This window comes from Dermacentor albipictus, chromosome 2, assembly GCF_038994185.2.
Source record: "Dermacentor albipictus isolate Rhodes 1998 colony chromosome 2, USDA_Dalb.pri_finalv2, whole genome shotgun sequence".
Classification (NCBI taxonomy): domain Eukaryota; kingdom Metazoa; phylum Arthropoda; class Arachnida; order Ixodida; family Ixodidae; genus Dermacentor; species Dermacentor albipictus.
In genome coordinates, this window is record NC_091822.1 from 41,684,722 (window position 1) to 41,698,125 (window position 13,404).

General features: G+C 48.5%; 1 protein-coding gene across 1 annotated transcript in view; it reads left to right on the forward strand.

Annotated features, from left to right (window-relative positions):
* Positions 1-13,404, forward strand: part of LOC135900700 (uncharacterized) — a 53,830-nt gene that overhangs the window by 13,349 nt on the left and 27,077 nt on the right. The window contains exons 2-3 of the mRNA XM_065430245.2: positions 6,034-6,166; positions 10,990-11,022. Of these exons, the coding sequence (XP_065286317.1) occupies positions 6,081-6,166; positions 10,990-11,022 (119 nt within the window). The 5' untranslated portion in view covers positions 6,034-6,080. The remainder of the gene's footprint in view (positions 1-6,033; positions 6,167-10,989; positions 11,023-13,404) is intronic.

Consider the following 13,404-nt stretch of genomic DNA (forward strand, 5'->3'; position numbering starts at 1 on the left):
CTTTGTCTCTTAACGCATACATCTGATTCTTGCCAATTCCTAGTTTCTTCTTCACTGCTTTTAGGCTTCCTCCGTTCCTGAGAGCATGTTCAATTCTATCCATATTATACTTCCTTAAGTCAGCTGTCTTGCGCTTGTTCATCAACTTCGAAAGTTCTGCCAGTTCTATTCTAGCTGTAGGGTTAGAGGCTTTCATACATTGGCGTTTCTTGATCAGATCTTTCGTCTCCTGCGATAGCTTGTTGGTAACTCTAACGGAGTTACCACCGACTTCTATTGCACACTCCTTAATGATGCCCACAAGATTGTCATTCATTGCTTCAACACTAAGGTCCTCTTCCTGAGTTAAAGCCGAATACCTGTTCTGTAGCTTGATCTGGAATTCCTCTATTTTCCCTCTTACCGCTAACTCATTTATCGGCTTCTTATGTACCAGTTTCTTCCGTTCCCTCCTCAGGTGTAGGTTAACTCGAGTTCTTACCATCCTATGGTCACTGCAGCGCACCTTGCTGAGCACGTCCACATCTTGTATGATGCCAGGGTTAGCGCAGAATATGAAGTCTATTTCATTTCTAGTCTCGCCGTTCGGGCTCCTCCACGTCCACTTTCGGCTATCCCGCTTGAGGAAGAAGGTATTCATTAACCGCATATTATTCTGTTCCGCAAACTCTACCAATAAGTCTCCCCTGATATTCCTAGTGCATGTGCCATCTTCCCCCACTGCCTTGTCTCCAGCCTGCTTCTTGCCTACCTTGGCATTGAAGTTGCCCATCAATACAGTGTATTTTGTTTTCACTCTACCCATCGCCGATTCCACGTCTTCATAGATGCTTTCGACTTCCTGGTCATCATGACTGGATGTAGGGACGTAGACCTGTACGACCTTCAATTTGTACCTCTTATTACGTTTCACAACAAGACCTGCCACCCTCTCGTTAATGCTATAGATTTCCTGTGTGTTAGCAGCTATAACCTTATTAATCAGGAATCCGACTGCAAGTTCTCGTCTCTCCGCTAAGCCCCGGTAGCACAAGACGTGCCCACTTTTTAGCACTGTATATGCCTCTTTTGCCCTCCTAACTTCACTGAGCCCTATTATATTCCATTTATTGCCCTCTAATTCCTACAATAGCACCTATAGGCTCGCCTCACTAGATTTCTAAACGTTGCCATGTTCAGATTCCAATGGCGGCGTGTTCGGACGCAGGTATTCTAGCACCCTCTGCTGCGTCACAGGTCTGACCGCCGCCGTGGTCAGTTGTTTTGCAGCTGCTGGGGACTGAGGACTGGGGTTTGATTGTTGTATTCATACAGGAGGTTAAGGAGGTTAAGGAGGTTAAGGAGGAGGTTAAGGATTAAGGAGTGTGCAATGGAAGTCGGTGGAAACTCCGTTAGGCAGGATACCAGTAAACTATCGCAGGAGACGAAAGATCTGATCAAGAAACGCCAATGTATGAAAGCATCTAACGATCAGTACGATACCCTTTAGCAGGAGTTACTACGGTGCACCACCGACTCGTGAGTCGCGACGGATTGTACAGCTCCTCTCAGCCGAGGAACTTGGTGACAGAAAACCGATTGAGCTGCTTCGCAGCATGACACAAATCCTGGGAACCAGTCCATCATCAACAGACTCGAAAATCCTTCGGGAGCCCTTCTTCCGGAGTCTACCGAACCAGGTACGCATGATTTATGTGCCGCACCCACTATGACACCTGTCGAGGCCTTAGCGACTATGGCTGACCAGATTATGAATACTTTCCATCCTCTGATATCCACTGTTGACCGCTGTATTCCACCCGTTACGACACAACCCCACATACAGCAGCACTTTGACCAACTCGACAGTTCAAGCACGCACCTTGCTGCGCAAGTAGAGGGACTGACCAACCAGTTGGCTGCTTTACGCTTTCGAGCAAATAACCGTCAGCAGCGCCGTCGTTCGCAGGACGAAAACGTGTCACGCCCTCCGTCTCCCTTTATTTGTTGGTATCGCGCCAGATATTGCACTCACGCGTGGCAGTGCCCTCCGCCTTGCAACTTTCCGGGAAACAATCAGGCCATTCACTGATGATGGCTAGTGCTACTGGTTCTACATCGAGCCGTCTCTTCTACGTCACCGACCATGTCAAGAAAGTTCGCTATCTCGTAGACACAGGTGCGGAAATTTGTGTCATTCCCCCTACTTTTCAAGGCCGTAAGAGACATTGCCATGACACGTCATTCCTCACTGCCGTCAATGGTTCCAACATTAAAATATACGGCTAGAAATCTCTCTCTTGACCTTGGTCTGCGACGCCCTTTTCGATGGCTATTTGCCGTCGCGGATGTCGGCGGGCCGATCATCGGCGCTAATTTTCTGTGTATGTTTCACCTTCTCGTCGACCTTCATAACTGTCGCCTTCTCGACTCCTCAATGAACCTGTCCGTACAAGGTATCACCACGTCTGCACGACCTTTGCGTCTCGTACAAGCACACACCCAGGTACCGAAACCCTGGTCCACCGTCCTGCTGGAATTCCCACAGCTCTTCAATTCACGCTCGACAGATCGTCCAATAGTGCGCAACGTGACAAACCACGTTGTGACTCAAGGGCCATCAGTATACGCCCAACCTCGCTGCTTAGCACCAGACTGTCTGAAAATTGCGAAGTAAGAATTCGAATATATGCTCGAGTTCGGCTTCGTTTGTCCTTCTGCTAGCCCTTGGTCATCTGCTTTGCACAAGGCGCCCAAGAAGACGGGTGACTCAAGACCGTGTGGCGATTACTGCGCCTTAAGCAAAGTGGGCACTCTATACCTCACATAAGTTCATGGGTACTGCATATTTAGCAAAGTGTATCTAGTACACGCCTCCCATCAGATTCTTGACGAACCTACCGACATTGCTAAAACCACAATAATTACCTCTTTTGGCATGTTGGCATACGTACACATGCTATTCGGCCTCCGTAATGCCACTCAAACACTTCAGTGGTTCGTCAATCAATTACTCCGTCGCTTGAGGCGTTGCTTCGTATGTTTAGATGACATTCTTGTATTCCGTCGCTCTGCCGTGGAAAGCGAATCTGACGTACCTAACGTGTTTGAACGCCTCTGTCAATATGGCCTGGTTTCAAAAATCTCAAAGAGTGAGTTTGGCGTTGCTTCTCTCGATTTCCTGGGCCATCCAGTAGACGAGCATGGCCTCCAATCCGTCTCATCCCGCGCCCAAAACATTAACAATTTCCCATGTCCCTCTTCCACCAAGCAATTACGGGCATTCCTGGGCCTCATCAATTACTATCGCAGTTTCATTCCTCGTTGTGGTTGAATTTTGAAGCCTCTGCACATTCTACTTTCCGGCAAACCACGAGCTAGCACGCCTAATCGTGGATTAATGTTGCTGAATCTGCTTTTATATCTGCCAAGAAGGCCCTTCTTACCACTAATCTGCTGGCACACCGATAAACACACGCTCCAAAGTCCGTTGTGGCAGACGCCTCTGACATAGATTGGCGCTGTTTTTCATCAACTGGTTGGCAAGGCATGGCAGCCTATGTCTTTCTTTTCAAGCAAGCTGACACTGCAAGAAACCCACCAAAGCACTTTCGGTTGCGAGTTGCTAGGACTCTACCTCGCAGCCCGCCACTTAGGTCACAATCTCGAAGGGCGTCATTTCTTTATTCTAACCCACCACAAACTGCTCATTTATGCTATTACCTCCAAAAGTTACCCACTCACTCCCCGTTAAATTCACCAGCTTGCATATATCTCTGAATTCACTACTGATGTTCGGCATATCAGTGGTGCCGATAATCCCGTCACTGACGCTCTGTTACAGATACATATAAATGCAAGCCAAGTAAATCGTTTCGGCACTGACTTCGTCCGCCTCGCTACCGCTGAACGCACCGATCGTGAACTTCAAACACTCCAGACTGCCAACGACTCTCTGCACTTCGAAGATATCTTACTGCCTGGCTGCAACGTCTACGGGTCTGCGACATGTGTGGGTCTGCGACATGTCTACGGGTCGTCCTCAACCATATGCTCCACAACAATTTCGCCAGCAAGTTTTTGACGCACTACACTCCTCATCGCGCCCTGGATTGCGCGGCACACAACGTCTCCTCATTTCCCATTATCTGTGGCCACGTATGGCTCAGGCATGCACACAGTGCCAGCGCGCCAAGGCCAGTCGACACACTATGAGCGTGCCTGGTCATTTCCCACCACCAGACGTTCGTTTCAGCCACGTTCACGCCGATATTCTTGGTCCGTCCTCGATTCAACGCTAGATACTCAGTTGTATCGACCGCTTCACACGCTGGCCTAAAGCAATGCCACTCTCTCATATTACTGCAAAGTGCGCAGCCCCGGCCATCTTAAACACCTGGATTTCTCATTACGGCGTACCACACGTCATAACGACAGACATAGGAAGACAATTTGACTCATCCCTTTTTCAAGCTCTCTCCCGTCTTCTGGGTGTAACGCATATACGAACGACAGCTTATCGCTCAAGCTCCAATGGCATGGTAGAACGCTTCTATCGTCAACTAAAAGCAGCACTTAATGCGCATGACTCCATAATTCCATAGCGAGACCGCCAGCCTTTGGTTCTACGATGTAGTTACACAGCTCCGAAAGCAGACGTGTAGTGCTCCTCAGCGAAACTCATTTTCGGCACGAAACATTGCGTGCCCGGTGAGTTATTCGCCTCGGAACCGTCACTTGCTGACCTAACATCCTACGCAGGCCGCCTTCGCATTACAATGGCCGCTGTTATGCCACCGCGGCTTCGTAACGACCGCAGAAATGTTTACATGAGCCCATCTTTACTTCGTAGCAGTCACGTATTTATTCGTCACGACTTTACTCGCGCTCCTTTACAAGCTCCTTTCGACGGCCCCTTCAAAGTCGTCAAGCGTGACGCCAAGCTTTTCACACTTTTTGTCAAAGGACGTGAAGAGACAATTTCCATCAACCGCTTCAAGCCGGCTCACGTAGGCTCTGGCAGTGCCATCTCCACAACTTAAGCCGCTGAATGGCAGTGCCTTCGTTCCTAGGGGAGGAGCCATGTAGTGGACAGTACTTATAGAGCCCCGCGGTGCAAAAAGAGACTGGACTAGCGCCATCAGGCATATAGGCTCCACGATGGCTACCGCGCCATCAACGTGGTCATCTGTTTAATAAATGTCAATTCTTTGTGGGCCTTCTGTTTCTACGAACCGATAAAAAGTTGATAAGGGTTGGGTCATGCTCGATGAGGTTGATAAGGACGTATCAGGGTTGATACGTGTCGGATCAATTGCGATGAGGTTGATAAGGACCAATTAGGGTTCATAACGGCCGGATCGAATGCGATAAAATTACTAACAAATGATAAAGCTCGGATCTAGTCCAATAAGGTTGATTACAACCGATAAGGGTTGATAAGGGTCCGTACTGGTTGGATCAAATTTGATAAGATAAAGACACCGGGCTGCGTGAAGATGAGCAAGTTGCACGATGCTTACGTATAATTAGGCAACTACATGCAGTGGAGTTTCTGCCGTAATTTTACTATTTTTTCCAATACCTTCTATTGTGCCATGTAGTGAAAATTTTTATAATACCGTATTTTTACTCTTGCATTGTATTCTGGCCCTTCTCCTCACCAATTTACTACTATGTACCTTGGAGGGCCTTACAAATAAATAACTTCCCACGGCGTCTGGTTGCACCGCCTTTGTCGTGGAAGTTGTGTGCGAGGTGCCGAGCCGTGCGGCGCTATTGCGGTGTCATGACTGAGAGATGACTCATTTCCTTCTGATTGGGCGTCAGTGAGCCATTCCGTCAACAGCGGCGGCAGAATTGCGTCTGAAATTGATCGGAGTATAGAGAGCCTTTTCGGTGCAGTTCACTTCTACCGAATAGGATTCCACGCTGCTCCAGACGGCGAATGTCTCGCTGTGAACGAGCCTTAGCACTTGTTACATGGTTGTTTCACCATCGTATTCGTGTCTTCCTAATCGTCTTCAATTAATCTTTTCTGGCCTTCACGTGCAGTGCGATAAAGAGGCAGCGACACCAGAAGCAGCAGCGGCCCAGGGACCATGGCCGCCGGCAGGGAGGATATGTACCCCGTGTCGCCTTCGGCCCGTAGCCCCTACGATAATACCCTCAGTCCCAGTGCATACGAGTGAGTGGCAAGCTCCGACTTCTTGCATTTTTATAGACATGCTTTTCTGTTGTACGTGTCATTAAAAACTTAGATTGGCGTGATACGTGATATACGTTACCACGTTACGTTTGGCACTCATTGCACGCACCGTCTCTCCACAAGATCATGGTAGACATGCCGAGCGATGAACGTGTTAGCGGGCTGTCATCGCGTACCGTGCTTGAGCGAAAAATCGAATTGACAGTGCTTTGGCGAACAAGGCTCTCAGAGCTTTCTGTATCGGACCAATGCATCGGAAACTGTAAGACACTGGTGCAATGAGCTAAGTGGAAATCGAAACAAATCGAAAGAAACAGCGCGTGTTAATAATGATAAAAGTTCACTAATACTTTGGCCTCAGCATGAGAGGACACTAACCGATGGCCAAAGAAAAACGTATATGCATGCCGCGCACGAGGGGCTTCGCGGCGAAGGCGGCCACGAGACGGCGTCTGAGTAGCGCGAGTCGTCCGTATGCATAGCGCTGCATGAGCGGAGGTTGTCTCTTGCGGCTGCTGTCCATCGTGCTCACACACGCGCTTCTTCTCGCGATCTCCCGATTAGCGAGGCAGTTGCGTGACACCTATAGCTCCGTTTGCAACGCAGCTCACGAGTCAGTGTGTCCACGCAAGCCATTATACCACGAAATGAAAACACTATAGCGCTGGGCTCAAATTTCGCACCAGGGTGTGTCGTAATCATCGGTGAATTTTTTATCCTCAAAATTTCTTATGACTAGGCTTCAAGATTGTCACGTGACGCTCCCTCTTAGTTTTTTTTACCTGCATAGCAACCACAAAGGCGCCCCCACCGTGCTACCTTTTGCTTTCTTAAGACTCAAATATTCAAAATGTTATGCAAAAAGAAGCATTTGCATATTGTATCGCAGTGCTATCGGCAAAGTGCAAAGTGTATCGGCAATGTGCGAAATTCTTTCCGTAGGCCTATATTTTTTAGAAGGATCCTATCACTATTTATCACATGCCAATATAATATTTACGATGTGTGAAAACATGGCATTCTACACTCTAAGAAAAATCCCGGGGAAAAGGGGAGTAACTGCGCCGTTAGTCCTAAAAAGGGCGCTTTCGTCCCTCAAAGGACTAACTGCATGAATGTGCGTGCCGTGTGCAAATTTCGGAGAGTAAGTGTTTAGTCCCTGCTCGGAAAGAGAGCAATGGGAGGACGAACGGCAACAGTTACTCCCCAGGCACTTCGCTGTTTTCGTCCATGTCATGGAGCGATGCGGCGAAAACGGTATTGTCTATAAATCGTGAATGGTTCGAAGTTCGTGCATTGTCTATTGAACTACATGCAAAGCAGCACCTTGCCTCTTCGTGAGAAAATTACGTGAAACTTAAAACTGGAATGTGAAGAAGCATGCCCTTCGTGCGCACCCCATAAGTGAGCGATACACATTAAACGCGCAAGTCATTGATAGACGGCTAGATTTTCTTGGTCAACAGTACCTAAGTTCCTTCCGTTCCAAGGAGATTGCGAACTGAAGCGATGTGTAGCTCAAACGGCACAAGCTAAGCGACAGAGAAAGTGCCCTTATCTGTCGTCTTCGGTGCCCCGTTCGAGCTCGCCTCACGTATACATGGCGTAGTGCCTCAGTTTAAATCGCCCTAAAAGTACTCGGGCTGATTTCTTTTCGCAGTCGCTTATGGTTGCAAGTACACTGAACGTTAGACTCTCACTGCATAGCTTGCACATCATACGGAGTCACTTTTATATTGCCGCACTTGCGTTCCCATGCTTAACCTTGTCTAAATATCCCTACTTAACAAGTAAGCGGCGTGGTGAAGTGATTAGAGTACCTGACTTGTAACCGAGAGGACGTGAGTTCGAATCCTGCTCTCGGTCACATTTTTTTTTTCAGCTCATTAGTTTTTTTTATTAGGGTATAAATGCCTAATTTAATTAATTCGACCTTTGCGGAACATCGTTACTCCCTTGAGGACCATTGGGCAGGGGTAACTGTTAGTCCCCGAAGGAGTAAGCGCATGGGGAGTAACAGTTCATCCCATGTCAGTTCGTCCCCAAAAGGACTAATGGTTGTGGCAAATCAGTTAGTCCCCAAAAGGACTAACCTCCCTACCCCTTTTAGTCCTTTTTTTCTTAGAGTGTAGATTTGCGTGCGCCGGCTGGATTATCTCCAGCAGTCCCAATCGCACGGAGAAAACGTACTTTCAGAGGTGGGCGTGCCGCCCCCTGTTCCGCGCCTCGGCGCTCGTAACCAAGGCGTCGGGAAGGCTTTCGATCAGGCGCTGTGGTACTGTCGTCGCGGCTTGGCTAAGGCCACAAAAAAAAAAAAGTTTTCCGCTGCTTTATGACATTATACTGATTCGCAAAAGACTGCTCAAGTTGTATGTGGGTCAAAGTGCGTGCTGGGCCACAATTATGTAGCGATGCCGTTTCGCGAGGCCATAGTGTTTCGCGCTTTTCGCGTTTGTGAGTGGCCAAAACCCGCTCCGCCTCGGGTGGAGTGTAGAACGCGGCCACTCAAGATCAAGAAAAGCACCGAAATACATTAGCATCGGCAAAAAGCATCCTACAAAATTGATGCCGTGGAGCCAATTCTCTCAAATGTTTAGTTTTTTTTTTGTTTCTGGAGACATACACTCGCTACATTCAAGTGAGTAAGTAGAAGTGGAATATGTCTGCAAAAGATCCTCTTATGCAGAGGTGGATCTAAGTTCTTACAAAGGAGGGGAGGGGGGGGGCTACTAACCCACACGTCTGTAAACAGAATGCCATGATTTGTTCTCAATTATCTCCCTTGGCGCCTTTTTCAAGAACATCTTGCAGACAACCATGTGTCCAATTTGAAAACAATTTATTGACACCAGTAGGCGTGGCGAAACCTTGTAATAGCGCTAAAAACTAAAACTAAAATATTGTACCGGAATCGGGAGAATATCGGCTACAAATAGGAACGCAAGGGGGAATTCGAAAATTTGTACAAACAGCATTAACCAGCAGAGTGCGGCGATTTCTTCATTTACTCTAAAAACCCTGCCGAGCTATGCCTATATGGAAGTAGATTAACACTCGTTAGTCATGGAGCACAAGTAAACTCTGGGAGAAATTTGCCGGTTGTGCGTTTATAATTTTCTGAGCCAGTTTCAAAGCTGCCTCGTCAGAGCAGTGAGCTTCAAAGCAGTTTCCCCAGCTCGTATCGGCGCTTTTTTTCGTCTGTGCATTTCGCCGTACTGATATGGGGTGAAGCAACAAGTAGCACTCCCCGCCCAAAGAAACGAGCGCCAGTCACCAGTGCACTGAGACTGATGTGCACGTGAGCGAACCCTTAGTGGTGAAAATTATTTCGGAGCTCCGCTCTACGAAGTAACTAATAACTATGCTATATTTGTACCAGTACGTTCGGAATATTGTATTGCGATAGCTATTATATGGACACTCCAGGCGGTGACATTGACATTTTCTCTCAATTAGGGTGAACACATTCGAACGAGACAACAGCGCAAACTGTCATTTTAAGCAGCATGCATGCGTGCCTTACAAAGAAAGTCGAGTGCACGCGGACGCTAACAAAAGCGCACAAACGCGGCACTCGGTATCGAACATGCTCGCTTCTCGCGATGCCGCCAAAGCCACCAGGTCTGGCGACACCTCACCCTCTCACCCCACCTTGGTGAGGAAGAGGGTCAGGAATCGCTAGACCCTGCGGCGCCGGCGGTGAAAGCGGGGTGCTTCGCGAAAGCTGGGCTCGCATTGCGCACAATGCTTGGCGCTCGCCTGCGAGCCTTCCCACGTTTTCCCTTCCAAACGCCCTCCGTCGTGCCCAGTTGTGCCGCGGAGCGACATGCGGGCACGTACTTTTAGGAGCAAGACGAGAAGCACTGGGCAGTGAGGATGGTGGAAGTGGCGGCACGTGGAGACGCAGCGTCGTCGCTGCTGCGATGGCTCCTCACTGGAGCTACAGGCACGAACGTAAAGCTCCTATGTGAGGGTGCATGCGTGTGATTGCCGCGTAAGCTGGCCGTTCGAGGAACTTTGCGTGTTTTCGTGGGCTCCTTGCACGCTTGGAAAAGCACTTTTTATGTAGCACGCGTTGAGCAACAGAAAGCTGTACCGGGAGCTGTTCATGTTGCTGTACAATTTTCTCACTGACACTTTTCATCTAATTATAATTCTTGTGAAGTTGATTAATTAGGACTAATTATGTAATGAGGTGGAATTAAAGAAATAATCTGAGCATGTCCAGGGACGGAAAACAACATTACCTTGGTTCTGTGCGGCTGCGTGGCATTCGCATATTTCTAAACCTTGGTGCATGATAGTTGGGATACCCGGTATGCAGCCGGCGCTTGTTGCCCGTAGGTCAGATTTTCGATGATGACCGACTTTGCTGACTCATATTGTTGTGCTTTGATTCTCACTATAATTGCTCGGTACACATTCGCCGAATAATATGTTAGTTTCGCGATTCACAGTTCTTGCTACTGTGTACATAGGTGGCTCGCATAGATGGATCTATTGCAAACACACTGCGCGCGGGAAAGTTGTTCTGAAGTGCTTCGTAACGAATATATAAACAAAATTTCTGCTTTGCAGCACGCGGAACCACTGATAAACCTCTTTAACGTGGTTTTTTAGTATTTCTCAAAGCAATATGAATTCTTTGTCACTCGCTTAAGTTGAGCCACACTAGGAAGTCTTGCGCATGTTCGGCAATACGTGGAGTGATTGTAGTTCCTGGGGCAAACAGGTTGCGAGAGTCTCCGGACAGTTATTTTTGCAGCCGCAACGAGTCCTCTACTGTTTGCTTTTCCTTCCAGGAGGGAGTACGAGTCCCTCACCCCAGAGGACACGTAAGTGCCAACGCCACGTCTGTGTGGTCAATTCGCGAAGCGGACAGCCGATGGACAGTACCTCTAAGGCACCGCGCAACGCGAGGTGAACCATTGGCGTTTGCGCTCGGAGCAGATAAAGCCCACGCAGGTGGCACAGGCACCACTGCATTCTGCTGCTGCATGCTAGTGTGTGGGTTAAATTTCCACAACGGCAGTCGCATACCGAGGCGAGCAACAGTGGAAAGTTGTTCACGTATCATCTTCGGGTGCAACCTGAAAACCCGGAACCCACCAGGTACAAGTTCATCCGGAACTCTCCACTGCGATTTGTTTCACAGCCTCGCACCTTTGCTCTGTGATATTAATTCCCATCAGTGCTTCAATCAACAGACGATAAAAGCGTTGCACGCTTTCAACTTGGGGAGCCATTTAACGTCTCGAAGTGTACATACCGGCGCATAACAGGTACACTGTGATTCTTTAACGCGACAGCGCTAAAGGCTCCGTCTCGCGGGAAATCCGGCGTTGGTGTCGGCGTGGGCGTCCGCAGCCAAGAAAATCACCCCGAACCACGCAAGCACTCCGCGTGGCGCAGAGGCGTTACAGAACTAATTGAATTCCTCAAAGTACAATGCGTCGGAAAATTGGTCAAGTACGACTTACACATTGACAGACATGATGACGTGAGATCTTAATTTGAATATACGGGAAAACACAATTATATTATGCGGAAACTCAAGCACAACCTTTTTTCCAGCTGCCGTTTGAGGCCGGTCTTAAGAGGGCCGGCGCGGCCCGCTCAGTTCTTTGCAACGCCACTAAAAAAGAACCAGAAAGCTCGCCTCATGCACTGCGTTCGCCGCCAGCGTTTCGAGGAGAACTACGGTTGCATAAGCTGTAGTTGCCGGGAGGCGTCAGAAGTAGCCAGGGAGTTTTGAGTGATATTGCGTTCCACTCTTAAGGACGAAGTTTAGGCGTCCTCCCATTTTTGTAAATATTTCTTGTCAGCGGTTTTGCAGTTATTCACCGGCCATCAACCTCAGCGTTTCGATAGCACGCGTAACCATAGCTTCTTTTCTTGTAATCAGAGCAGTCTTTTACAGCGAAGTTGTAGGTGACTCTGATCCCGGTATTTCTTCGTCTCCGTCGACGGAAGAGTCTACAGGAAACCATTCAACGAATTGAAGCAAAAAGTACCTATCTCCGGAGGAATTACGCATTCAAGACACACCCCAGTGTTCGTTTCAATAGAGAAAAGCACAAACAAGTGTAAAGAAAAAGCGGAAAAAAAAGTTCTGTGTCGCGGACTCAGCTAGCTAACCGCGCACTTGGTTAAAAAACTAGCTCTGGTCGACAACGGCCCGCGAATGTGCCACTGGGGACCAGAAACACGCGACGCAAAGTAAGGCACACGCGCACACTCGCCCCAAGCGGCTTCCACGCAAAAAGGGCGCCTCGCGAACTCGGGGGAGCAAACAGACACACAACCTTTCTCTTTGAAACGAAACTTTACTCTCTCGTCGACACAGGCTACTGTAGACCGCCGGGGTCGTAAAACGCGGGGCCCGAGGCTATTGCGCACGCGACTGTGTCAGCCCTCGGTGCGCCTTGACGCCTACACTGTCCTAATCGCAGATCGCAATCACGACGGGGATCGCGCAGCCGCGCCATACGCAGCAGCCGCCGGCGTAGAAGGCCCCGTCGCAAACATTCGCTTATATTAAAATTATCCAGCATGGTGTCGGCGCGCAGAAAAAAAACGTGAACACTTTACACGCGATGACCGGGGACACACGCTATCAAAACGCTAGTGTGAAGAATTCGCCGTTGTGAGCGAAATGATCTTCCCGCTGTCTATCCCTCTAAAGCGAACTGAGCGCTGCGAGAACAGCGCGCCCAACGTTATGAGCCGTCGGCCAACCTCGACTGTGCCCTCAAAGCATCTCGCTTTCAAGATAAAGTACGCGTGACCGTGCTCAGCCGAAGTCACAACATTACCTTAGTTCTGTCCAGCTACGTGGCATTCGCATATTTTTTAAACTCTGGCTAATGTTAGCTGGGACACCCTGTATATGGGTACACAGATTATGGCTTCAGACAAAAATAATCAATTCATCTGGCACAGCCACTCTACGCGGAACTGTCACAATGAATTAAAGCAGTTGAACTTGCACACATAGGTTATACCACTTGATTGGAAAGTGCATGCCTATAGCTAGACTGTGAAGGAAATATTTTTTACGCAGTATTTGTGGTCCCCACACTGTTGCTCACAACGGCATATTTTAGATTGAACTAAAAAAAAAAGGTATCATAGACACCAGTTGGCAATCCTACGAAGCAAATGATTTTTTTTACGGGTGCTTAGCTTAGCTTTAGTAACTCATAGTGAATGGAGAA